Source organism: Sphaeramia orbicularis, chromosome 11 (genome assembly GCF_902148855.1).
Source record: "Sphaeramia orbicularis chromosome 11, fSphaOr1.1, whole genome shotgun sequence".
NCBI lineage: Eukaryota > Metazoa > Chordata > Actinopteri > Kurtiformes > Apogonidae > Sphaeramia > Sphaeramia orbicularis.
In genome coordinates, this window is record NC_043967.1 from 15,709,145 (window position 1) to 15,735,772 (window position 26,628).

The following is a 26,628-nucleotide window of genomic DNA, read 5'->3' on the forward strand; positions in this document are numbered from 1 at the left end:
CTGCTTTTCTCACATTCTTTCCTTGTATTGTTTATTCTCACCCTTATCTCAAACAAAAGCTCAGGGCAATTATTTTCAATAATCACGCAAAACAAACCAATCATTCTCTTCAATCTCATAAAGGAGGGCAAATAAAGAGGGCACAATCTTTAGATCCTAGAGTTTACACTTGAATCTATTTGTCAAACACAGCCAGGCTATCGTATATATATACCTGTATATGTATACGTACATCAAATCTGTTCAGGAGACCCACCTTAACCTGAGGGTATACTTTTCTCGGGGATTATTTGATACCTCTGCTGGTACGTTAGCAGGCCGAGGGGCCGAGAACACACCCCAGATCGTAAGAAACCTGAGAAAGAGACAGCTGCCTACAACCTGGCTCTGGCACAATGTCAGCGATAAGATCATTGTATCAATATCAGAATATTGTAGGTTATCTTGAGATAAAGGTTTCTGGGTTAAGGTGTTTGTGGTGTAGGACAACAACGTGTTTGGGTTGATTTTGTTTGTATATAAAGTTATTGATGTGTGCATTTGTGACCCACCAATGTGCATGTCACCCTCTCAGTCATCACTTATTGGTGAGTCTGTGTGTCTGCAAACATACTTAAGAACATGGGTTTGCATGAGCTGGAAAAACAGAAAGTGATGTTGGCAATCCATTTTCCCTTTAATGCGCTAGCATGATGCCTCCACCCATCTAATGTCAGCAGGCTCACTAACCATATCATGAGTTTATAATAACCACATCACATCCATGGTGAATGGGGTGGAATGAAAATCTAACCTAATTTGGAGAGATACACGACTGTGTGAGTAGTAGGGTGTCCCCTGAGATGAAGCTGCGATTGAGGGAGCCGTGTGCTGCACTGGTAGCATGCTCTGTGAGCGTGTAATGGTCTTAATTATCATTTAGCATGCCAGCCTCATTGACAAGGTATCAAGCTAGTGATAAAATACAAGTAGAGGGGGGCACAGTAAGTGAAATGCAAAAAGTGTAAATACTTAAAGGCACATGCACATATTATTAATCGCAGATCAGCACTAAAAACACATGCAAATGAACAAAGAACAGTGAACTTATGGCTTACTCAGATGTACAAGTGCAGTGGCAAATACACACACACACACACACACACACACACACACATTTCCACTTAAATTGAGTGACATCTCTCTCTCTGAATTAGTCACGATGAATGATGTGTAACCAGCCATGACTCGTTCTGGCTGGGGAGATAGCTAATTCACTTTGTTTAATTAGTCAAAAGTAGTAGAGCACGCTCTCTCTCCTCAAACATACGCTCTCATTGCACAACATCAGCCTATCTATGTGCCCATTCTTACTCAGAAAAAAAAGCAGACCTGTAAGCACACTGGTGTTACATTTCGTAGGGCAAGTCTTTGAATCTTATCTGCCAGTGTTAAGGATCTCTCACTTTTCCTCCCTCTCTCTCTCTCTCTCTCTCTCTCTCTCTCTCTCTCTCTCTCTCCCCACATCTCATGCACAAATACACACATCAGTCTTACACACATCACTCTTTGGTCTGTGACATCTTCACAGAGATTTCAAGCACCGTTAAAGGATCACGGCTCCACAGTTAAAGTGTTTCTCCTCCTCTCCTCTACTTTGACTACATGGAAGAAGGTCTGGTAGGATTTGGTTGCAACTTCCCAGGACGAGCTGAAACTGAATATCTCAGCTACATGAAAACTTTGAGGTATAGTAATGTTTAAAAATGTCTCTACTACTGTTTGTTGTTTTAGCCTTCGGTACTTCTGTTGATCCTACATAAGTATTCTGTTACGTAGTTTTAAGTTATATGGTCATAAGTATATTTAAAGTGATATGTGATTCGCAAATAGTAAATAATATAAAGGCAGTGTGTGCATAGGGCAGGTGACAGAATATTGTGTCAACCAGTAGGATTGTATAATAAAGTAGGGTTTACCATGACCATATAGGTGTAATATATGATACTTTGTACACTTTGCACTACAGAATGTATACAATATGATGTTATACCAGTTTATATTATGCTAATTTGCAATAATGAAGTGGCAGCAGCTTCACTTCCACCTTTTTTTTTTTTTCTTTTTTTTTTTACAGTTTGTTAATGTATTTCTTTACTGTCTTCCTTTAAAATAATGACAAAATACTTACCAGTGAATTTCCACATCAGGATCAATAAAGTTCATCTGCATCTGCATCTGTATCCATATCCGTATCTGTATCTGTATCTGTACAACACTTGCTGCAGCTTTGTCAGTAAATTTACAGAGAGTGGAAATCAAATCACTGTAGTATCATAATCTTTTAGGTTGCAGTTTATCTTTTTTTTATACACTTTGTTCATTTTTAATTTCCATAATGAATATAAATCAGCGTGTGGCTACAGTTATGTCTTTTTCCCACCAGGGGGCTCTGAAACTGAGTCCCTCTGAGTACTTCCAAGCAGGACTTTGGACCCTGTGTTTGCTTTCCTATGAGGGTCATCTTCAACATAGAGATTCACATCTTTGATAATATACAGACATAATGACAATGAGTACGAAATATGATAAAATGATAAAAGTTGATTTAAAAAAATGGTAGAGAACAGCAAAACAGTGGCTTCAACTACAGAATATGATATCAACCCTTTGATGCATGAAATATGAGAATCTCAGTCAAGATTTTTTTTTTTTTCCTGAGTGTTTTGATCCCTCTTTAGGCATGAAAAAAACAATGAGATTGATTTTTTTCCCCCAATTAACCTATTTTTCATGGAGTTACAAAAATGTCCACTCATTTGGAAACCATGTGTTTAGTTTTTAAAGCAAAGAAACATGTATTTAAAATCCAATATCAGAAAGTGATATACTGTGTGAAAACTATGGAAAAAAAGCATTTTTGATGCAGCTAATCTGATGTTTTCTCACCTTTTATCATACTCTAATACTAGTTCTTACTTCATGGAGATAATACTAAAAAAATCTTTTTGTTGAAGAAAAATGTTAATTACAGTCTTATAACAATTAGCAATTGATTTACACTCAATCATGTTACTGCAGATCAGGTTTATCATGAACATAAAGTTACAGTAATGGTATGAATGTCAGTGTATGGGATGATGCATAAGCATCCACTGTGTTGGCTGATATGGAACTAAAACAACCAATCCCATGAATATATACAAAACAACAGTTGGAGAATAACTGTCCACTGTAGTGACCAGGATGCATGAAAGGGTTAATACAAAAGAATAGTGATGATTTTACTGTAAATTTGCATTTGTATTTGCAATTTTGAGGTTTTAAGTGATATATCGAGTATTTTTGCAGACTGCCACATACAGTAGATCCAGTTTAAATGATAACAAGGCATCAGGTAAAGGTGTATGTGCCTTTGAGCATCAGTCTAGGATCTACTCATAACAACAGAACATCAGTGTCGAAAAGTTAACATGAGCCAGCCAGTTCCACCTTGTCCTGCTCCACTTTGTTACCATGGAGAGCGCCAATACCCTAAAGACAATAATAAGTGCGTGCACAGCATGCGGCAGAAAATAATAAATAGATTTATGCGCAATTGTCACATTTAATACATTTACCGAGCGCGCTAGTGAATTCATTATTACACCATATGCTAATGCAGCTGGGTCGGTGTATTTATGAGTCTGTGTGTATGTGTGTGTGTGTATGTGAGTGTGTGTATATGTGAGTGTGTGCGTCTCTCTCTCTCTCTCTCTCTCTCTCTCTCTCGCTCTCTCTCTCGCTCTCTCTCTCTCCTCTCTCTGCGTGCGCACAGGGCTCTGAAGTGTAACCAACAACTGCTGTCCCAGAGTCAGTGTTATAGCCATATGTGATAGGGAATGTTCTCCAGGAGCTCCAAGCCGTGTATTGTCCTCACCACAGCTCGATCCACAGTAACAGCGCGTCCCGGTGCTCTGGATGAAGGGGGGGTCGCTGCGAACTTGCGCCAAAGCCAAATTATAACCGAAAACGACGCGCGATCGGCGGACCGGGTAAGGACGACGCACGGGGGTTAGACTAGTCAACCCCAAAATAAGTCGATTATAAACGGATAGTGTTGATTTAAAAAAAAAAAAAAAAAAAAGAAAAAGAAAAAGACGCATGGACACACACCGCCATCCGAGAAAATAATTGTGTTTTTTTTTCCGCCTGTGGAGATTTCAATGGATGAAAGCACAACAGATGGATCCAGCCGATGTCTACAGGAATGGGATGTAGATGTGTGATGGCAGGTGGGACATGCACAACAGTTTGGTTTCACCTCAATCAAACTTCAGCGAAATCGGACGTGGGACCATTAGCGCGCATTTACTGTAGATGAACTGAATCACTATCGTGTACAGTAGCGCGCGTGGAAATGACGGCTGCTTTATTATGGGAAACTGCACCGTGCCATTCACCGGACTGGCATTGGATTTAGAGGGTTATCCTCCTTGTCGTTGGACTGCCGTGAAGGTCATCCCCAAATTCTGATTCTGATCCAGATATCCTTCAGATCCGGGTTGGTCCTGTACGTGCATGATCTGTATTTTTTGTATTTTTTTGACTGATCCTGGAGCACCCCCACACGCTTTTGCCCTAACAAGGTATTTAGATGTTAATTACTGGAGTCGCATGAAAAACAACACATTTTTAGGGGAAAACTACAAAAGAACTCGCCAAAGTTACTTAAAAAGTAATATTCTATAGTAATATTATATATTTTGTCATATAATTAGATTGAAATCTCAAAGTCATAAACAGCTCCCAGCAACCAAAAGGCAAAGCAAGGCAGATGTATTTGTATAGCACAATTCATACACAGGGCAATTCACAGTGCTTTACAAAAATGGAAAAGAGACAGGTTAAAAACACACAATTACAATTAAAACATAATAAAACATAAATAATAATCAATTAAAACAAAGTAAAAGAGAAGAGTGCAGATAGATCCACTGATCTAAAATGCTTAATAACTTTGGAACCAATAATCCAATCAATCCCATCAATGCACTTTCTAAGTTTTTCATTGCCATCACATATGACCCATTGGACATTCAGACTCCATAGGGAACACATGTTGTCTTCTGCAACATTGATTCACCAGTAAAATCCATACAGTTTGATAAATTACAGTGGTTGGAGGCATTTGTTTTTACAAACAGTTAATGGTGTATTTTGCTAAAAAGTCACTTTTTCTTCAGCTTTCATGTAATAACCTTTGAGTTTTGTGAATATCTACGTGATCAGTGAATGAAACATAGGAAAATACCTCATTTTCACTGAAAAATGCAAATTGTAAAGGATAGTGTTAGAATAAAATCACGTAGGAAAGGTTAAATGTAGAAAAAAAATCAAAGGGTTTTTAGGTTAAAATGATTAACCAGTAGTCACCATAACCACACTGATCCTCACTGACATAAGCTCCAGACAGTCAGGGTACGCTACGTGCCTCCCAGACTCTTGCATTCTTAAGCCTGTGTTTGTGTGTCAGTGTAAAACCACAGATGGACCCACTGTGCAATGGAACCAAGAAAACTGAGGGCAGCGATCCACTTGTAGAACCCAGACCCCCTCCTGCCAAGCTGGCTCGTCTGGAACAAGACGGCGCGGGACCCTCAGCCCAGGAGAGAAGCAAACAAGGGAGTCCGGGGGCCAAAAAAACCTGCCTGGTGCAGAAACCCCCCACAGTGAGGCCACAGAGCAAGAGCTGGCACAGCAGAGGTACACTGGCAATATTACAATACAGAAATATATGGTTTGATGAAGAAATTAGAAATCATTTTTACACACTGATAAACTCTCCCTGACAAAGTGCTATATACGGATAGATAGATAGATAGATAGATAGATAGATAGATAGATAGATAGATAGATAGATAGATAGATAGATAGATAGATAGATAGATAGATAGATAGATGTACTTTATTTATCCCAGTGTAACAGCAGCATGACACTAATCCAGTTCCACAGCAAACGTGATTTTTTTTCTGTAAGTGCAGCCTTAAAATTATTCAACTACTCTCATCCAACTCTAAATTCACAATTCTATGTGTAATGACTGCTGTCCTTGACCTCAGGGAGCCTGCTGCCAGTGTTCTGTGTGGTGGAGCACAGGGAGAGCCCTCTGGAGGGAGTCCGGCGAGAGGACCATGCAGAGTTTGTGTTGATCAAGCGAGATCTGCTCTTCAACCAGCTGATAGAGATGGCCCTGCTGACCCTGGGGTATTCTCACAGTTCTGCTGCACAGGCCAAAGGTACACAACACACACAGGCATCCATTCAACGAAACAAAAAGGCAACGTCCAACTTACTGATCACTTTATTTGTGTTTGTGTCCAGGTCTGATCCAGGTGGGCAGGTGGAACCCCGTACCTCTGTCCTGTGTTACAGATGCTCCTGACGCCACAGTAGCTGACATGCTGCAGGACATATACCATGTAATCACTCTAAAAATACAACTGCACAGGTAAAACTATGCAGTCAGACTGGGGTTGAATTATTTGTTATTAGTAAGTAAGGTGTGCCTTGGTCACGTTCCACAACCATGATAATTGAGCTGGACTTTTGTTTCATTATATTTTACAATAGAAAAGAACACAAACTGTAAATTACTGCAGAAGTTGTTTTAGCATAAGAATGACTGAAGACTTCCCTAAGCCTCACCGAAGATACCGACAACTAGTGCATCTACTTTTAGCACTTGGTTATAACATTTAAATGAATGCTATAATGCAATATAGTGTTTTAATTGTAGTAAACATTCAACATTAGCTGCCAGATTAATAAATGAATGAATGAATAAATAAATAAATAAATAAGAAGGAACAGCCCGTCTATGTTTTGAGCATCAGTTCCTCAGCTGTTTTACATACTGGTCTTTAGGTCCCATTGGAATAATCAGCAAACTTATAGATAAGACATTTAAATCAACAAAGAAGACACAAGTCTTTAGTTTTCTCATACAGTACAACTTCAGTTACACTTTTTACAGCGTGTACCTGTGGGTCTATGTTTGCAAGAGTTATTTTGAGTTTTTTGTAAGAGTGTGTATCCTGGTGTACTAAGCGTGCATCCTTTAGGTGAATGGTAATCTGAACGTGATTGCAGCTTTGATATACGCATCCTGTTTACCACTCAGTGCATGATGACAAGGGCAGTGCATAACATAGACAGATATAAGCAGTGATATGTTTCCAGGATATGTTTTAAATGCTACAGTAAAAATACTTACCTTCTATTCTCTTGTTGTAAAATATAACACATAATGCACATTGACACCTTTGCACAGGCTGTGTCCATTTAAAGTGTACCGTTTACTGTTCTTACACATTTACAGCATACAGATAAATCACATTTTGTCTTAAAGCTGCAGTGTTTCATAGTTTGGTTTTTTTTCATCACTGGGGACACTGAAACAGTCAGGTTCATCTGTATTCATATTTAGTCTTCTGATTTGGACTGAGAGGAGAGAGCTGCAGAAGATCAGTACATTTCTTCCAATTTTGGCATTTTTTCCAGACTAATTATGGCTCTTGCAGCTTTAAGATCATGTAGATTAATATAAAAATGTTTATTAAAATTATGAATTATCCCTAACACTTGTCCCTACTTCCTATTGCACTAGTTGTCCTAAATTGGAGGACCTGCCAGCTGAGCAGTGGAGTCACTCCACAGTGAGAAATGCACTAAAGGAGCTTCTCAAGGAAATGAACCAGAGCTCCCTGGCCAAGGAGTGTCCGCTTTCACAGGTGCACAACAAACACACTCCAATGTAGAATATGCACACAAACAACCAAGAATAAGAGGAATGGGACTGAAGTTGAAAACTGTATGTAAATATTTTTATCCTTTTATGCCCTGCACAAGTGTGGGTATGTGTGGGTGCATGATTCAGAGAAGCGTGTGGTCTCATACGTAAGCAGGAAGTCCAGATGCAAAGGTAGATAAAGTACGGGGGTAGAGCACGCAAGAGAAAAGATAACAAGCGATTGTTATCACTTAAAAAGCCTTACTCCCTCAGCTGCTGCCTATCTTTCCTGCCAACCTGGCTGTCCGTCACTCTATCTAATTCTCATTCACTCTGTCCATCACTGTCCTCCTGTGGTATTTAGCTTTTTTCCCGTACTCTTGACTGATTCAGCAATAATTCACAATATAATCTTTGTCTGACATCTCCTTTGAACCTGGGTTTTATTAAGCACATACAGACACAAGCGTACAAATAATTTCACATTAATCATACACGATTTGGAAATGGGTGCTATGAATATTTAACATTATCAACTTAGTCTATCTGTTATTTTGCCTGAGGGGGCGTAGGACATCTACAGTTTGATAATGAGAAATTACTCACTATCTCTCTCTTCTTCAGAATCCTCCTCTCTGCAGTTTTAAGATCTGATACGAGCCAATCTTCCCTCCCCCATCTCTCTCTGTCTCTCTTCTATCACTCCCTTTACCCAGTCTCTTGTTTGCGAGAAGCAGATTAAAATAAATATGAGAAGATGAAAGGTGTAATCAGATGTAAAGATTGCACAGGATGGTCTTGAGGGAAAAACGGTGTGTATGTGTGAGTGTATGTGTGTGTGTGTTACAGTGAGAGAGAGCAGAGAGGCATAGTCTCTGATGACCTCTAGTGTTTTGTTTGATTACACACACACACACACACACACACACACACACTGTACACATACGCACATGGCTCACACACTGACACACTCATCTGTCTTTATTATCCTATTTACCTGGGGGTCTTTTTAATAACACAGATCTGAGTTCATTAATATCAGATGTGTGAACAGCTGAGACACCCAGGCCGCCCATAGCAGGAGCTTGGAAAATGTAATGAATTTCTATTGTCTTTTCCCTTCTGTTTCAGAGTATGATATCATCTATTGTAAATAGCACTTACTATGCAAATGTCTCAGCTGCCAAGTGTCATGAGTTTGGTCGGTGGTACAAGCACTTCAAAAAGACCAAATTCTTCAAGGGTAAAAGATTTTAATCGAGCCTTCAAACAATTTGTATGCCTAATAAATGACAGAGTTGGGTCTGTTAGTAATTGTGCATGTTTGGTTCTTCTTCTCCTCAGCCTCTCTGTCAGATATCGACAGCTTCTCTGACCATTCCTCACACGTTCCTCTCACCCAGCAGCCAATCACAAGTAGCCCAACTGAGCAGACCTCCACCCTTGTGTTTCCCCGTGGAGGAGTAGCCAGTATCTGCAGTCGTTCTTCCCTCGCTCTCCGTCCGTCGGGGATGGTAACCCAACCACTCAACCCCCAGATGGTCAGCCAGCAGCTGGTTATGGCCCAGTTTCTGAACCAGCAGTCTTTTGTTAGCCACATGCTAGCTGGCCAGTTCCTCCCTCCATCCCCACAGCAGTATCTCAACCACCCGCCTGTGGGGAGGCCTCCTGCTAAGGTGTTCCCCAAGGTGTCTGAGGTGCCCCAAGGGCCGCAGCAGGCCCAGTGTGGCCCAGTGGGAGGCATCTCAGCTATGGCACAAAGCCAGACAGGGTCGGTGTCGTTTGTGGGTCCCACAGATGTGCCAAGTGATATCTACCAGTGTGTGAGGGAGGAACTGAAGAGAGCCGGAATCTCCCAAGCCATCTTTGCTCGTGTGGCCTTCAACAGGACTCAGGTATGGAAAAGGTCGGGTATTCAGAAATTTTAAAGTTCTGAAACATCCCACAGAGCAGGGGTCTCAAACATGTGGCCTGGGGGCCAAATGTGGCCCACCAAAGGTTCCAGTCCGGCCCGTGGAATGAATTTGCAAAGGGCAAAAATTCCACAGTCAAGGCTGTCAAACTCATTTTAGTTCAGGTTCCACATACAGACTAATTTGATCTCAAGTAAAATAATAGCATAATAACCTACAAAAAATAATGACTCCATTTTTTCTTCTTGGTTTGATGTGAAAAAAATAACATTCTTACATTAAATAACATTACATTATGCGTATAAATAACGACAACTTCAAATTTTTGTCTTTGTTTTAGTGTAAAAAATAACATTAAATTATGAAAATATTTACATGTACAAACTAACCTGTAACAATAAAATGTGAATAAACTGAAATGTCTAAAGAAAATTAAGCACAATTTTAACAATTTGTTGCCTGTTACTAAGTGTTTAGTGTCTTTGTAGATCCGATCCATAATGCACATGTATAAATGATAAGTTGAGGCAGAATATTGTTAAAATTGCACTTATTTTTCTTAAGAAATTTCTGTTTTTTCAGGTTATTCACATGTTTTTTGTTTGGATAGTTTATAAAAGTAAGTATTTTCATAAGTCAATGGGGGTTTTTTTGCACTAAAACAAAGACAAAAATTTGGAGTTGTCATTATTTATTGGTTATTATGCTATTATTTTACTGCTCTGGCCCACTGGAGATCGAATTGGGTTGAATGTGGCCCCTGAAAGAAAATGAGTCTTAGACCCCTGTCATAGAGGATAGAAATAGACTGATAGGTAACATCAACAGTTTAGAGCAGGAAAACCTGATAGGCAAATGATCCACAGATCCCCTGTTATTGTGCAAAGGGACAAAAAATCACCCGTATGTGAAATGAGCAAACTTTATTAAAGACAGGGTAATTACTGAACTGAACCTAATGGTGAAAGTAGTAAATGCTCAAAGGGGTCATATTTTGTTAAAACCACTTTTATTAGTCTTTGGTTCATTTGTTTGTATATTTGGACCCTAATAGTTCAAAAAGTTTGAATTTGAACCCTCCAGGTGCTGCAAAGCTATCTTTATATTCATTTTGGCAAAAATCGAGTGGATTTCTACAACCTTTTTTAATTCCTGATTAATTTATAACGTCTATAACTAGTTGCAACATTTGCACATATAAGGGCAAGACTTCTGACGAACATTTCACTGAGGACACTGTAATTGTTTATCAGCAGAAGTGGTTGTAGTAAAAACTGAAAACATGTCTAAAGTTGAAGCCGATTACCTAAAATGTTCAGTTGTTGGTTGAACAGGGCAGAGTAGCACAGCCAACAACCTGGAAGGGGTGGGGTGTGAGGCAGCTCATTTGCATTTAAAGGGCCAGTACTGAAAACGACCTTTCTGGTGTCATTACGCAGAAATAGAGTTGAGGATGGACCTGTGGAGTTGAATTAATGAAGAATTCAGACCCAAGCAAAGCATTTACAGTTTATGTAGACCACAGGGAAATGTTTGAAAATGCATAATTCCATTTAGTCAAATGATGAGCACGCTTGCAATAGAGACATGTTCACTGCAGCAAATGATATTATATATTATCTTCAAATAACTAACAAGTCTAATGCAAAAGCCATGTCCTTACTATATAAACTTTGTAGATTGATAATGATGCTCTGTAAAGTTGTCTGTAAAGTTAACATTCATACATATATATATATATATATATATATATATATATATATATATATATATATATATATATACATATATATATATATATACATATATATATATATATATACATATATATATATATATATATATATATATATATATATATATATATATATATATATATAATTATCCTTTTATTTTCAATTGACTAGTATTAGTTTAGTTTTTTTTTTTTTTTTTTTTTACAGTTTTTCAGGCATTAACAGGAAATCTTTTACATAGTTGTAAAAGGTAGGATGAAATAATGCACAGCATCAAATATGACTTTACAAAACCACTGAACGTGAAATGAAGCTTATTTTACCAGTAATTTTATTTTGTCCGTTAGAGGTTTTCTTGTGATCAGACCAGTAGACACGTCACACCAGGAAGCGTTTGATAGCTCTGATGAAGGTTGAAGCTACAGCTAAAACCGTCTGCAGCTAAAACATCTTTCCTCAACTCTACTTGTCTGATCACAAGAAAACCTCTTACTAACCTTTGGAATGGAAGACATGATGAATGTAATCAATCTAATTTTATTTTGTTTTTAAGCTCAATCTATCATTGTAGTTTTTATTTATTTTGCATGTTTCTGAAAAGTTTTTATTTCACTTGAAGTCATTTTTTCACTGTTTTGTTCACTGCAATACCCCTAGTGACATTAGCTTGATGTAAAAATAGCGTTTGTTGAATGTAACTCCCATTCTATGAGTATGTGCATGGCCCTCTAACAGACTTTATACTTTGATGCTGATAAGATGCTGTGCAAATAGTGATGGTACCATAACAGGAATGGATAATTTGAGGCTTCTAAACTCAAAAGACAAAGCTCACTCCCACTTAGGTTTTTATGGCTGGTTTGACATTCACTTTACTGATAAATTATTTTGAGTTTGATGTTCATAGATTTTAATTTATTTACTTAAATGTTCAGTTTAATACAGTTCAACAAATAAACCTCAGACATGTTTAATGCATTCTTAGTGTAAAATCTTTAGGGGTGAGGGCCAACTGATTCTCTAGATTTCACCTTGCTCCAAAACATCCTTAGTGTCTACCCGCCTACATTTAAAAAACACCACTGGTTGATCTCTATTTTGAATATACCCTCATGACTGGTGGAGTCTCCACAGTCCTCACCCGCTATTGGAGCCAAGTTCCACCAACCGGATCTATCACTTGATATCTAGTAGGCTGCATCGAAGTGCGGTTATCTTTTGGAAGATTCTGATGTGAGATGGTAGAAGGTAAGGGTGTTGTGAGTGTGTTTGGTGGTTGGCACATTGGCATGGCCTTTGCCGCAGTCCCCCCTCCCACTGTGCATGTGTGTATGTGTGTGTTTGTGCCAACTCTCTGCAGCACAAAGCTGGTGCCAGCACCGAAGCAGCTGCTGGGCAAACTAATCACATCCCCTTAGAGAAATGCTGTCTCCTTCTCTACCTCTTTCTCTATCTCACTATCCCTCTATCTCACCACCTTTCATTGTGCCAGCCTTCCAATAATCTCTACCTCTCTTTGTCATTTTTTTTTTTAAAGTCTTCCCCTCTCGCTCACTGTTGGTTTCCTTAATTTTGTATTCTACCATTACTGCCAGCATCACACTGCTCTACAGCCTGTGTCCATCATCTTCCATTCACTACTACACCCCCAGATATGGTGCTCAGAGGACAGGCTCAGCCCATTGTTAATATTATTATTACCGCTATTATCATTTTCATCACAATAAGCAGAGCTAGTTATTATCCACCCCCATGTTTCCCCATTACTAAGTCCAAGGTGCTCTGGTGCCAGCCATATAAGCTGGGCACGATGCCAAGATGCCATCTAGATGCGAGAGAAGCATTTGTCATTTAGAGATTCACGTTAAGACTTGCCCTGTTTGGAAGGCAACGTTTGTTGGGTGGATCTGCAGATGATCCCTGATTTGAATAAGAACTTTGCTTTCTTCATCTACCATTTCTGAGCCAGCGTCAAATCTGATTTCTTTTCAGGAAGGAAGCTCCAATCTGCATGTGATGTTTGAGGACTTTCCAGCAAAGACAGATACACTCAGAATAAAGCGAGCTCTACAGGCAGTCGCATACTTAGCACTGACTGGAATCTGGCTCCACATCTATAGCTGGAGCTTGTCAAGGCACCTATTTGCTGTTGAAGTTCATGATGCCAAAACATGGTTTATTTAGAAGACCTCAAAATGGAACATCTACCCTCTTAAACTGTGATTAAAGCATCTAAAAAAAGAATGTGCGTCTGAAAATTTGGACTGATTTTCAATGCTCCACTTCTACGTTTTCCAGGGTCTTCTCTCTGAGATCCTGCGTAAGGAAGAAGACCCTAAGCACGCCTCTCAGTCTCTGCTGGTCAACCTGCGAGCCATGTACGGCTTTCTGCAGCTGCCTGAGGCTGAGAGAGAACGCATCTACCAGGAAGAGAAAGAACGGAGCCTGACGGGATTCACACCCAACTGCAGCAACACGCCACCGAGATCAACCCAGGTCAGTCAGCAGCAAGAGGAATGTGAAACGTGATGAAAAGAAAAGAGCACTGGCGGAGAAAAGTGGAAGAGGCTACCATTAACTGCACTGAGGGGTTATTTGTTGGGCCGTTGCAATATATTTGGCCCTTGTCGGCCACCGTACTCTCATGGTTAAAACAAACAATCGTTGATAGCCGACAGGTGCTTAGAACTTTTTGAAGTATGATCGAACCGAAACTCCTATAGCAGCTACTCTTTGACCAAAAACACTCAGACTGGTAGACAATTTATGTGGTCAAAAGAAAAAGAGATGTGGTCATAAGTAAATTCATTTAACTTAAATTTATTCACACATTCAACTATATCTACAAATGAGTTGACGATATTTAATATTGTCTAGTAATATCATCAAACTTATATTTTTAAGTGCATTCTAATTGATTAAGTACTGTACATTTGACGTCCGCTCTTACAGTGTACCAATACAGGATTGTATCAAATTACTCGCTCTTGATACATTATTGATATAATGATGCCACATATCAATATTTTTATCAATACATGCTGGTGCTCTAAATGGATTCCCCTCCCAGTTCAATTCACCACATTCATTGCTTCTTGTAGTGAAGACACACACCAACCGATACAGAAGTTGCAGTATTTGTGTGTTAAGGAGAAGCTAAGCTGTCGGCTCTTTGCACTTTTTTGTACAGATATTAGATATTTTTAGATGTTTTTAAGGACTGACATAATAACAGTAGTTTCTGAGGGGAAAAACATAGCAGCCGGTTAATCAGCCCATATCACCTTCCCATACTTTCTCGTCTTATTTGCTCATAAATAGGTCTGAGTACTGAACTTCACCAGTGGCACCAGTCAGATTGTTCAAACACTATTAATACCTGCCCGGTATTATTTTGTATTGTTTGATCATAAATTTGAATACATCAGGACATTGTGTGTTGCCTGCATATTTTAGTAATAGTATTATGTTAATGGACAGCTGTTGTAGATCTGCCTTGAACAATTGAAAAACAGATTAACCCTTAGGAGTCTAAGTGCATTTTGGCTGTTTTTGAATACTTTTGATTTTGCCTTTACATTTTTCATTAAAAAACTATTTATCTTGCCTTGTTTGGTATAAAACTTTTCAGCACAAGCTCACCTGTGTGACTTTACAATTTGTTTGTTTTTCACTTGACAAGCAGTATTAACACAATGAAGCTAAAATCACACAAAAAACATGAAATCCAGGTAGATTCTTTACTGTTTTTTACCAAAAATATGTTAAATGAACCACTTTTATAACTTAGAATAGTTTTAAAGGTTATAAGATAGAAAGGAAAAGAAGATTAGTTTTGCAATGTGTATTGATTTTTTTTTTTTTTAACCCATAAAGACCCAGTGCTATTTTTGAAATTTTCCCTCTATTTAACCTTTCTTAAGTGATTTATCACCATTTATTATATTATCCTCGGCATTTTGCATTTTTTAGTGTAAATCATGTTTTTTCCTGTATTTAAATGACTGATCATGTAGATGTTCATTAAAGCTCAGAGTAAATTTAAAGGTAATTAGACCAGAAACAGAAAAAAATGAAGAAAAAGTGACTATTTCTGCAAAGATATCAATAATTAAATGTAAAAACAAGTGTCTCCATCCACTGTCACTGATCCAACTCCATGGGTTTTACTGGTGAATCAATGTTGTAGAAGATGATGGTGTTTCCACGGTAACTACAGAGCCTCTGAACATCCAAATGGGTCATATCTGATGACCTTGAAAAGATGACAAACTGCATTTTACACCAATTATTTGCATGTATTGACATGATTAGAGAATCAAAAGGTAGTAAACGTTTTAGGTCAGTAGATGGTTTTGATTGCCAGTGGATGTGTAGGTCTTTATGGATTCATTGGGAAATAAGTATTAAAAAAAGGCATTGTTTAGACATCAAGGTATTGCTTTCAAAAATGTGTGATGGGTGTAGACCGCTACATTTCTTCACCATCTGTTTCTCCTGCCTAGAAGCAGTCTGACTTTCACAGATAAACATAAACAACAGTTATGTCTTTTTCTCTCTAGGCAAGATTGTCTCCGGTTACAGGAGACAGGATGTTGAGGGTGGACAACGGCGCCCTCAGTGTCAGCTCTGCGATCTATGAGGAGATTCAGCATGAGATGAAGCGGGCCAAGGTGTCCCAGGCCATGTTTGCAAAAGTGGCAGTTTCCAAGAGCCAGGTACAACATCTGCTTCTGTTTGCTTTCACAGTCTATTTGATGAAGATATTCAACCATAAGCATACCACATATCGCACCCAGTTTTCTTGTTCAGTGATTGTTCAAATTTAGCAAATCTATCTCCTTGGTTAAAGCTGGGATGGCTAGTGTGCATGTGTGTGTGTGGAAAGCCCAGATAATCAACCAGCAGCTGTACTCTGCAGAGGACTATCATCAGTGCATCAGGCAGCTATTGTGTCCTAAATTATCACTTTAATAGTCACCATACAACAACATGTGCACAGACACACACTGTAGAGATACTGTACTAAACATGCATATACGCACAAACACACACGGGCATGATTTGAGTGTTTATTGTTCTCATTTTTATGGCAGCCCCATAAGCTTGTTATTGCCTTTTGTTTTGAGGATAATTTCCTTTCATGGAATGGGGGATTTTAGCTGTCTCATTTTCTCTTCCTCTTGTGCACATCTCCAATTTTCTTTCTTTCTATCTTTCTTCCTTTCTCTCTTTCTTTTCCTAGCTCTCTCTTCTCATCATTTGGATGTTTAGAGGTCAGTCAGCGGTCATGCCAGTATAGACAGGTGGTCTAAAACCCCCGAGGCCCTTTTTCTTTTTCATTGGCCTCCATTTTTTTACCTTACTTTCTGCATGTTCTCTTTACCGCTCTCTCTCTCTTTCTCTGTATTACCCGGCTGTTTGGCAGGCAGAACCATGGCTGGATCTCTCTGTTCTATCAGCGCTGTGCATCTGGATGGCATTGTGTGCAAGGGTTGGGATACAGCCAAATGTATGTGTGTTCATGTGTATATACATGTGCGCTGACACAGATGTGTTGGTGCGTGTGTGCATGCGTGCATATCAGCCTTCTTGCACGCGTAATCATTCTCCAGTTCATGAATCTGAAACTAGCTTGGCTTTACGTTCCTCAGTCTGTTCCTCAGTTTCCTCCTCATGATGTAGACTCCTTCAATCTCAGACCTCAGACATCACTATTTCACAATCTTGAATCTCCAAATTAGATTTCTTTCTGAGTTTCCATCTTGTGAATTTGCCAGGACAGTCATGTGACCAGTGGTGTAGTGGTCCCTGGAGAAGTTGGTATACTCTAAATCCCCCCCCCCTTTTTTTTAGTCTAGAAAAACACCCTGTTTTAGAAACAGTGACATATAAGACTACTCTATATAATTTATCCAAAAGCCCATCAGTAATATTTGCTCACCATTATAAAATTATCCTGACTTGATCAGTCAGGAGCAGTCTGTAGGTATTACTGGTCACACAAGCAGCTGCATGAATGTAAATGTATTCAGTATGAGGCAAACAGAGGATAACATCATAAGGTTAGCCGACTCATATAGTTGAACTATTGGCAACAAAATCTCTTCTCCTAAATGTACAGTCATAAAACCAGTAGTTTAAAACAGTGACTCATTCTGAAACCACCTTAAAACTTACCTCAGCTTACTTTACCCCACTCATTTGAAAGACGTTTATTCTGCCTTTCCTATTCGCATTTCTAATAATCACGCATCTTTCAACGAGACCTGCAGTGACCTGTCAATCAACTGGGGTGGCACTGGCACTTGAGGTGGCCAATCAGGTTCCAGAGGTGGACAGTGCTAAGCAGAGCCCTGGTTCTGGTGCTAGTTAGCAATATTTTCCCTGGCATGACCCGCCCTACTCTGCCTCTGATTGGCTTATCAGTCCACATGCCTAAAATTAACCAATCTAATCAGTGAAGGCACTGAGTACTAGCCAATTAGGGGCAGAGTAGGGCGGGTCATGGCTTCACCATCCTAGGGAAAACACAGGCAATTTGACTCACTGATGCTACTGAATGATGGGGATTTAGAAGTGGGTATACCCAATGCTGACTGAAAAATAAGTAGGTGTACTCCATAAACCACCGTATACGCTGGACTACACCACTGCACATGACAAATGACATGACATATATGGGTACTTTGTTGTTTTTCATTTACTTCCAGTTTTTTTTTCTTCCAAGATCTGTAATGGTCATATGCGCTGTTAAGCAGGTAAGGTCAAACTGCATCTAGTGGCAAATAAATTTGAGATGTGGTCAACTTCTGTGATATTTACAAAAGCTTGTCTTCTTTCAATAAGACATTAGTTCTCTTGAAATCATGATTTGTTAAACCTCAGTGGGTCTCTAAAATATTTCCGTATCTTCATCACCAAGGATCATGTGTAAAATTACCCTATTATCAATGTCTGATTCTTACTTAAGAAAAATGATGAATAAAAGCTAAATCAAGTACTGTATTTCTGACCACGTTCTCAGAACAGAAATTAAAGGGAAAAAGATAGAACTGCCTGGCCGGAGATTCTTGATTTTCAATTCCAAATTTGCATATGAAAAAGTAATTTTCATTTCCCCGGTCCGAAACAGCAGATGCAACATTTATAAAGGACTTGATTTTCCCTCTTGCCTTTGTAAAACAGAAAATATATTTTTATTGAACTTTCTTTCAGAAATAAAGTGGACTACTATTATGACAGAAATAAACAGCGTCTCTTTCCACATCAATCAAACAGCAGGCACCAGTGGCTACTATTCATTTTTGTCAATTTTCATTTTTCAGTCTTTGTATTCTTGATAAAAAGAATAATAATTTCTGTAAAAAAAAAAAAAAAAAAAAGCTAAATTGAGTTCTTTAAATGCTGTTTCTGACCAAGAAAACCAAAATAAGTCTGAGGTCCCCTGGAGACAAGAGTGCAGTGCAGTGTAGTATAGTAGTAGTAAAGTAATAGTGAGAGTACTCAGATACACTTTGCTATATAAAGATAAGCACGCTGATGCATTTATATACATCTATCAAATATATGAATAAACATGACCATTGCATATATTTATTAATAATAATAATGGATTAGATTTCTATAATGCTTTTCAAGACACCCAACTAACCAATGTATACTTTACATTATTGATCCATTATTCATTCACACTCTGGTGGTGGTAAACTACATACACTACACACTAAAAGTTAAGGATATTTTTAATTTTTGGGCTATTTTTTTCAGTTGGGATTCTTGCACAGCGCTTTTCATGTTTTTGTGTGTGAATTGAAACACATTTTTTAAATGATCAGACATAGTTTTATTTACAAATGGCAAAAAAATGAAACTTTTACAGTTTTTTTGTTTGTAGTGTATGTATCCGCAGCTGGAAGCGTCAAATTCACGACTGCCACCAAACATTCATACACCAGCGTGAGTGTCGTGCCCAAGGAAACAAAACAGACTAGGACAGAGTAGGATTTGAACCACCAACCCTTCAGCTATTGGATGATCCGCTCTACCTCCTGAACCATGGCCGCCCCAATTGAAGTACAGAAAATAAGAAAAGACATTAAACCTGCCTCTACTAAACTTATGTTTGATGTGAAATGTAGAGGAAGATATAGTGAGACAAAAATTATGTTAAAGCCTCAAATTATATAAATATGCAACAAGATGAACACAACCAAAATGATGTAATAAGAAGAAAATGAGGAAAAAAGAAACAGCACAAAAGTCAGCCATGTTTTTTTCGCCTTTTTTTCCTCATTAACATTTAATTTGGTTTGTCTGTTAGCTGGTGACACTGGACTCGCAACTTTTGGCATCATGTTACTATCTGTGTTTGACGTTCTGATATTCCAGCGAAGTGAATTTATTCAGTATTGTTTTGATGATCTAAGAGTCAGTAAACTGTAATTTTGTGAACCAGGGAACAGAGTAGACACATCATTAACCTTTTGAGACTTAAGCTGAAAAAGTCTGGGCCTGCATCAGGAGACTCAAGTATTATAAATGATCATCACACAACGTTTATATTCTGTCTTTTCTTGTGTAACAGACTTATATAGTATAACAGTACATCGATCTTGACCCTGTGATGAAGGGCTGATTATTTTTTACCTGCTGAGCCTTGCACACTGGTTTAGTCGGTCAGCTCCTTGTTTCCGTTCCTCCTGTAGGGCTGGCTGTGTGAGCTGCTGCACTGGAAAGAAGATCCAAGTCCAGAGAACCGGACTCTGTGGGAGAACCTGTGCACGATTCGTCAGTTCCTCAACCTGCCCCAGTCGGAACGGGACGCCATTTATGAACAGGAAAGCACCAACAACTCTGCACAGCAGCACTGCACCGAGAGGCTGGCTCTGTTCACTAATGATAATACGCTGGTGAGAGTGGTTTAAAAAAGAACTGAAACACAATCTGGCATCATGGACACAAGCATTAACAGTTTTAAAAATTATTACTGTACACATTTTTCCTATTGTCTAGTTGCAAATCATTGTATGATCTTAATTTGTTTTGCTCAGTATGGGCCTCATAAGATAATAGCACCACGAGAGTCATTGTCCATCTTAATAAAGTGCTTTAATAAACATTGTCTTTACAAATCTGCCTATTATAACACATGAAAGTACAATTTTTAACACAACTCGAATTTAAGCCCAAATTATACTTTTCTGACAGAGAATGAAGTGAGGTCTACATTATATATCTCATTTTAGAACAATAAATCATGTTAATTAAGCACTAAGAGTAGAGAGTGACTATTCATGTGGTGCTACCACCTGATAATTTACTAGCAATAGGTAATAATTTGGTTAATACTATGTTAGTTAAATGAGTGATATTTTCCTTTTTTAAATGGAATTATGCATTTTAAAACATTTCCCTGTGGTCTACATAAACTGTAAATGCTCTGCGTGGGTCTGAATTCTTCATTAATTCAACTCCACAGGTCCATCTTCAACCCTATTTCTGGGTAATGACACCAGAAAGGTCATTTTGAGCGCTGGCCCTTTAAATGCAAATGAGCCACTTCAGGCCCCACCCCCTTCAGGTTGTTGACTGTGCTTCTCTGTCCCATTCAGCCACTTGTGTTCGTTCATACAACCAACAACTGAACATTTTAGGTAACTGGCTCAAAGTTTGGACATATTGTACTGATGTGCCTCTTAGTCAGGTCTCCCTTGAAAAAGAGATTTCATCTCGAGGGACTTCCTGGTTAAATAAAAGTTAAATAAATAAATAAATAAATAAATAAATAAATAAATATTTTCAGTATGGACTACAACTGCTGCTGCTGACAAACAATTTTGTCGTACTCGGAGAAATGCTCGTCGGAAGTCTTGACCTTATATGTGCAAATGTCCTGACGTAATTAGTTATAAAATGTGACAAATTAAGCAGGAATTAAAACAGGTTGTAGAAATCTCCTCGGTTTTTGCCAAAATGAATATAAAGATAACTTTGCAGCACCTGGAGGGTTCAAATTCAAACTTTTTGAACTATTATGGTCCAATACACAAATAAATGCACCAAAGACTAATAAAAGTGGGTTTAGTAAAATATGACCCCTTTATTAGAATAATAGTTGTAGTATATGGTCATGCAGACTATGGCACTGATAAATGCATTATAATGACTAACAAAGAATCAACATCCTACTAATACAGGGTGGGGAAGCAAAATTTACAATATTTTGAGGCAGGGATTGAAAGACAGTGTATGACCAATTAGTTTATTGAAAGTCATGAGAATTTATTTGCCACAAGAAAATTTACATAATAGAAAATGTTTTTATTATGTGTCCTCCTTCTTTCTCAATAACTGCCTTCACACGCTTCCTGAAACTTGCGCAAGTGTTCCTCAAATATTTGGGTGACAACTTCTCCCATTCTTCTTTAATAGTATCTTCCAGACTTTCTCGTGATAGTTTTGCTCATAGTCATTCTCTTCTTTCCATTATAAACAGTCTTTATGGACACTCCAACTATTTTTGAAATCTCCTTTGGTGTGACGAGTGCATTCAGCAAATCACACACTCTTTGACGTTTGCTTTCCTGATTACTCATATGGGCAAAAGTTTCTGAAAAGGTATGGATAATAGTGTTAGGTATGATTATGACATCAATATATGTTTGGTTTCAAAACAGTTGACGTAGTGCCTGGTGAGAAAAAACAACTAAATATTCATTGTAAATTTTGCTTCCCCACCCTGTATATATGCAAATAACTATCTAGTCAATGGTGAATATATGTACCTTAATCTAAAGAATTTCTGAAATAGAACATAATATGAATTTATATGAAACTTTTTTTAATTTACTATTCTATATAGTCAGTGTAGATACTCATAAAAACTCCTGGAAGTATTCAGTGTGTGAAGTTTAGTGGCATCTGGTGATGAAGTTGCAATTAGCAATCAAATGAAGACACCCACCAACAGACATACCTTCCATTATGGTGACTGGAAAAAATGCAGAAATCCACTGATTGTTATAACCACTTGGGGCTTCTTAACTGAGGGGGATATTAACTCTGGTCTAGACTTGAATGGAAAAGGTGGAACTTCATCCTGAGCTACTGTAGAAACACGGCAGATTTTCTGAAAGAGGACCTGTTTCCTCTGTAGATCTAAATAACTCCTTCTAAGGTACTGAACAAACAAAAAAAATCCCATTTTCACATAATCATTCACCAAGGAAAGCATAATGATAACTGTTAAATGCCATTTCTGCAATCACATCCCGCCTATTTTTACACAATGGACCTTTAAAGAAGGGGGTTATTCTAATCAGTGCAGTATACAAGGCTTTCACTGACCAGTATGGCCTCATTTCTTGAACTAGTTTGCACATTTTAAATTTTCAAATATTGAAAAGTGGTGGCTCACCTGTCATTCTTGGCCATACCACAGTGACCTATGATTTACCTTTACCCTGCATCCTAACCCCCATAACTCCCCCATCCAACATTCAAAAATTGTAATGTATATATATTTTTAATTTCTGAGATAAACAGAATTCTAAATCTTACCATGTACCTACAGAATGTCCACAGAGGTCCCATCTCAGTGAGCATCATTCAGTCTCCAAGAGGTACAACTCAAATGCATTACAGTAATGGCAGCTAAATGCCATAGACGCCAGAAAAAGGACAATTACCACATTAGGCAATGATCCATGAGTGTGATCTGTTATTTTCCTGCTGTTTTCGTTGTGTGGAAAAAGGTATTAATATTATGTTAATGAGTCTATACTGACATTCCAATATCTAAATGTAAATATCTAACAGATCACGTGTGGCTTCCTACTCTAATTACCTCTAATCTCTTCCTCTTGCTCACTTTTCAGTACCAACGAATCTCTCCACTGTCACAGCCACATCACCTTCAACCTCACCAAACTTCGCAGCCAGAGGCGGGACCTCACTTGTCTCCACGGCAACCATGCGCCACATCACCAGCAGACAGTGAAGCTGGGGGTAACTGGGGACACTTGAGAGTGTGTTTGCAGGGCAGAGGTAGCCTCGGTGAGAGAGAGGACACTAAGGATTGGTTTGAAGGGGGAGGAGGAGACAGGGCCAGCTTTGGAGAGGACCAAGGTTGCACCGCAAGAATAAATGGCACAGAAAAAGATGAGCAGCTAAGAAATGGAAATATGGGTAAGGAAGGCATAAATGAGATCAGTGAAGATAGAAAAGAATGCAGGGTCAAGGAGAAGCTCTCCATGAACAGGTTCAGCTTAAAGGGTGAGGACAGAGTTAGAGCTGGGGTTCCTTCTGATGTAGGTAATGAAACTGAAAGTGGACCAAGGGTCCAGGGTGTGGGCTTAAAAGTGTCTCATGAAGCAATGGGAATCCTGCAGAGCTTCATCCAGGATGTGGGCCTCAACCCGGACGAGGAGGCGATCTACACGCTGTCGGCTCAGCTCGGTCTACCTAAACAGATCATCCGCAGCTTCTTCAACAGTCAAGACCACGGACAGAAACAAGAGCAAGATAAGCATTGGTACCACAGCCAGACCCGAAAACACAGCCACATAAATGTAGAAACAAACACGTCCCAGGTAGAGAGAACTACAGAGGATAAAGAAGAGGAGGAAGACGAGGAGGAGGAGGAGGAAGGTGGTGGACCACAAGGGAATACCGAAACAGAGCAAAAACAGGAAGAGAGGCAAATCCAGAAGGATGACACAAGTGAAATGATCATTTTAAAGGAGTTGGATGTTGGTACTCAAACCATTCAACCTCTGAAAGAAGAGCAGGAGAGCTACATCTAAACCAGGCCCACACACTGGGGGGATTTTCACGAAAACCGCATGCTTGATCCACATCCAGCTCAATCATATTACATACTGTGATAGTATGTTACTACTGGTCTTTGTCCCTTAATGCTGTTGAAAGACTAGACTTGCAATACTGCAGAAAGATTCATAACTCAAGACCTACTTTATACTTAAACTTTGATGTTCTTAATGGACTTGAGACAGAAAATAACTGTGATTTTATGTACAGATAATATTAGTACTTGATTTCTGTGAGTAGACACGCAAATGTCTGGATGAATGGGGCCTAATACAAAAACCTTCAATTACATATTTGTAGTTCATCTATAATTTGAGATATGTTCATGCCAGAAATGCCTTGCAGAAAGTGGCACTGCCAGTTTGTCGTTTTTTGTTTTTTTGCCCATTGTTTCTGTATTTATTATTGTTAATGAATTTGTTGAGTTTTAAATCAGATTTTAAAAGCAGACTGCTCACTGTTATTCTTCCATATATCGTCTGTGATTGTCATATTGTGTAAAATGTCACGTTTACTCTATTTGTGTTACACTCAAATGATTAAAGTTGATCACATTATATGTTTTTTGACATGATGACATTATATGACAAAAAGTGAAATTATTTTAAAACATTGATGGATGAATTAAGACTACTTAGCATTTTGAATGAAGTCTTTTATCCATTACACTGTAGCCAGAGCATTTTTTACTGCATGGATTAAAAAAAAAAAAAAAAACTGGATGGACTAATCTAAAAATCTGTCCTTTTTCGTACTTCTTGGTTTTATTCACAGTATCATGTTTTGTTAAAACCCACTGAAAGCATTATTTAGATACTGGATTTTTATTGATGCGTGCATTTGTAAATCTTTTACGGTGGCCGACAAGGGCCAAACACATTACAATGGCCCAATGCATCTCAGTTAAGAGAAAACAGCTGCAAGTACAGAAACAATGAAAATTCATAAACTCAAACACAAGTCTAAATGAGGTATGAAAGAGAAACGGGGTGCAAATGAAAAAATGCATTGCAAGTAACTTCAATTTGTTCCCACTGTAGTTTGAAACACTGTCAGCTGTTCTCTGTCTCTCTCTCTATCCTGTGTGTCTCTGCATTGAGCTGTTCTGCTGACAGCGCCCCCTACAGGTTTGGAGCACTTCTGTTGTAGTGACTGGTTATGCAGCGTTTTTCATTTGCAGATGTTTTCTTGGTTTGAATCGTTTTGTGCTTTGCGTCGTTTCTCTATTTGCAGAGCAAAATTTGTTTTTGTGTCTTGCAGCGCATTTTGTCATTTACCTCGTTTAGACTTGTGTTTGAGTTTGTGAATTTGCATCATTTCTGTACTTGCTGCTGTTTTCTCTAAATGAGATGCATTGGGGTGTTGCAATGTGTTTGGCCCTTGTTGGCCAACATAATCTTTTCTCAAACAAAAAAAGAAAGAAAAACTGTACATGCTATACACATATATTGGCTCTTGAATTGTTTATGGGATGAGTTATTGTGCACAGCAAAGACAGATAATGTAAGATTTCATTTAAAGTTTCAAATTTTCATTTTATGATTTGAGTATGATAAAGGTATAAAATTACTGACCACCATAAAATTACATCTTTAATTTTCAGGAAAACTAAATTTTAAGTAGCAGACTTTACTTAGCCTGTTTGTCTTTTTTTTTGACATATGTACATAACTTGAAAGTACGTTATCATCTGATATATGAAATCCCCATTTGAAATAATTTCTTCTTTAAAAATGATGAAACAATAATAAAGCATTATGGGTTTTTGGGCATGACCCTTGACACATATCTGGTTGTCATCCAGGCATGGACAAAGACATACATGCATAATGAATCTAGAAACTTTTCCCTTTGATACAACCTGAGTCATGTGATGTTTTTCAACTGCAGGTTTTAGACCACATGTGGTCGGCTCAGATCGCTGGGATGGCATCATGCTATTTCTTCTTCCCGACACACAAAGAGGTGTTTTTTTTGTCTTCCTTTTTAACTCTTCAACCAGGTTCTGAGTGATATCACCATAATTCTTGGAATATACTCAGAAGGAGCAGTGCATGGAATTAAATTTAGGTTATATCTGTTGGATTCATCTGCAAGAGACTCTTTGAAACAATGAGAAGTAAAACAGAAAAGAGATGAAGCCCATTTATCAGACCACTATTTTTAGACAAGCAGAAGCCTGCTGTTAAAGACCCATTAAAGATTTAATCAATGGTTCTGCTTTCCACTGTCTCTACTAGTTTCATAGATTTAACATTGATGATTCCTCTTACATATGAATGTCCGTGTCGGTGAATCGGTGTCATTGTGTCCAGCCATCAGACAGTATTCTTCTGTGATCAGCAGGGCTCTCAGTACCAGTTGCTCTGCGTGTCTCTATAGATCACATGCCCCTCA

General features: G+C 38.5%; 1 protein-coding gene across 4 annotated transcripts; it reads left to right on the forward strand.

The window, feature by feature from the left end:
* The first annotated feature begins 1,529 nt into the window (after positions 1–1,529).
* Positions 1,530–24,679, forward strand: satb1a (SATB homeobox 1a). 4 transcript variants are annotated; one of them, XM_030146674.1, is made up of 11 exons: positions 1,530–1,727; positions 5,495–5,724; positions 6,082–6,258; positions 6,344–6,470; positions 7,629–7,752; positions 8,883–8,994; positions 9,096–9,646; positions 13,699–13,896; positions 15,963–16,118; positions 20,109–20,312; positions 23,280–24,679. In XM_030146674.1, exons 1-11 carry the CDS (start codon positions 1,645–1,647, stop codon positions 24,204–24,206), a joined length of 2,889 nt encoding a protein of 962 aa, XP_030002534.1. In that variant the 5' UTR covers positions 1,530–1,644; the 3' UTR covers positions 24,207–24,679. The 4 variants fall into 4 exon arrangements, with proteins under 4 accessions (XP_030002534.1, XP_030002535.1, XP_030002536.1 ...); XM_030146675.1 differs by lacking the exon at positions 1,530–1,727 and adding an exon at positions 3,846–4,607; XM_030146676.1 differs by lacking the exon at positions 1,530–1,727 and adding an exon at positions 3,846–4,531.
* Positions 24,680–26,628: the final 1,949 nt, after the last annotated feature.

Coding starts and splice junctions, on each gene's coding strand:
- satb1a (XM_030146674.1), top strand. CDS start 1,645: ATGGAAGAAGGTCTGGTAGGATTTGGTTGCAACTTCCCAGGACGAGCT. Junction 1,728..5,494: donor AGCTACATGAAAACTTTGAG/GTATAGTAATGT, acceptor TTTGTGTGTCAG/TGTAAAACCACAGATGGACC. Junction 7,753..8,882: donor AGGAGTGTCCGCTTTCACAG/GTGCACAACAAA, acceptor CTTCTGTTTCAG/AGTATGATATCATCTATTGT.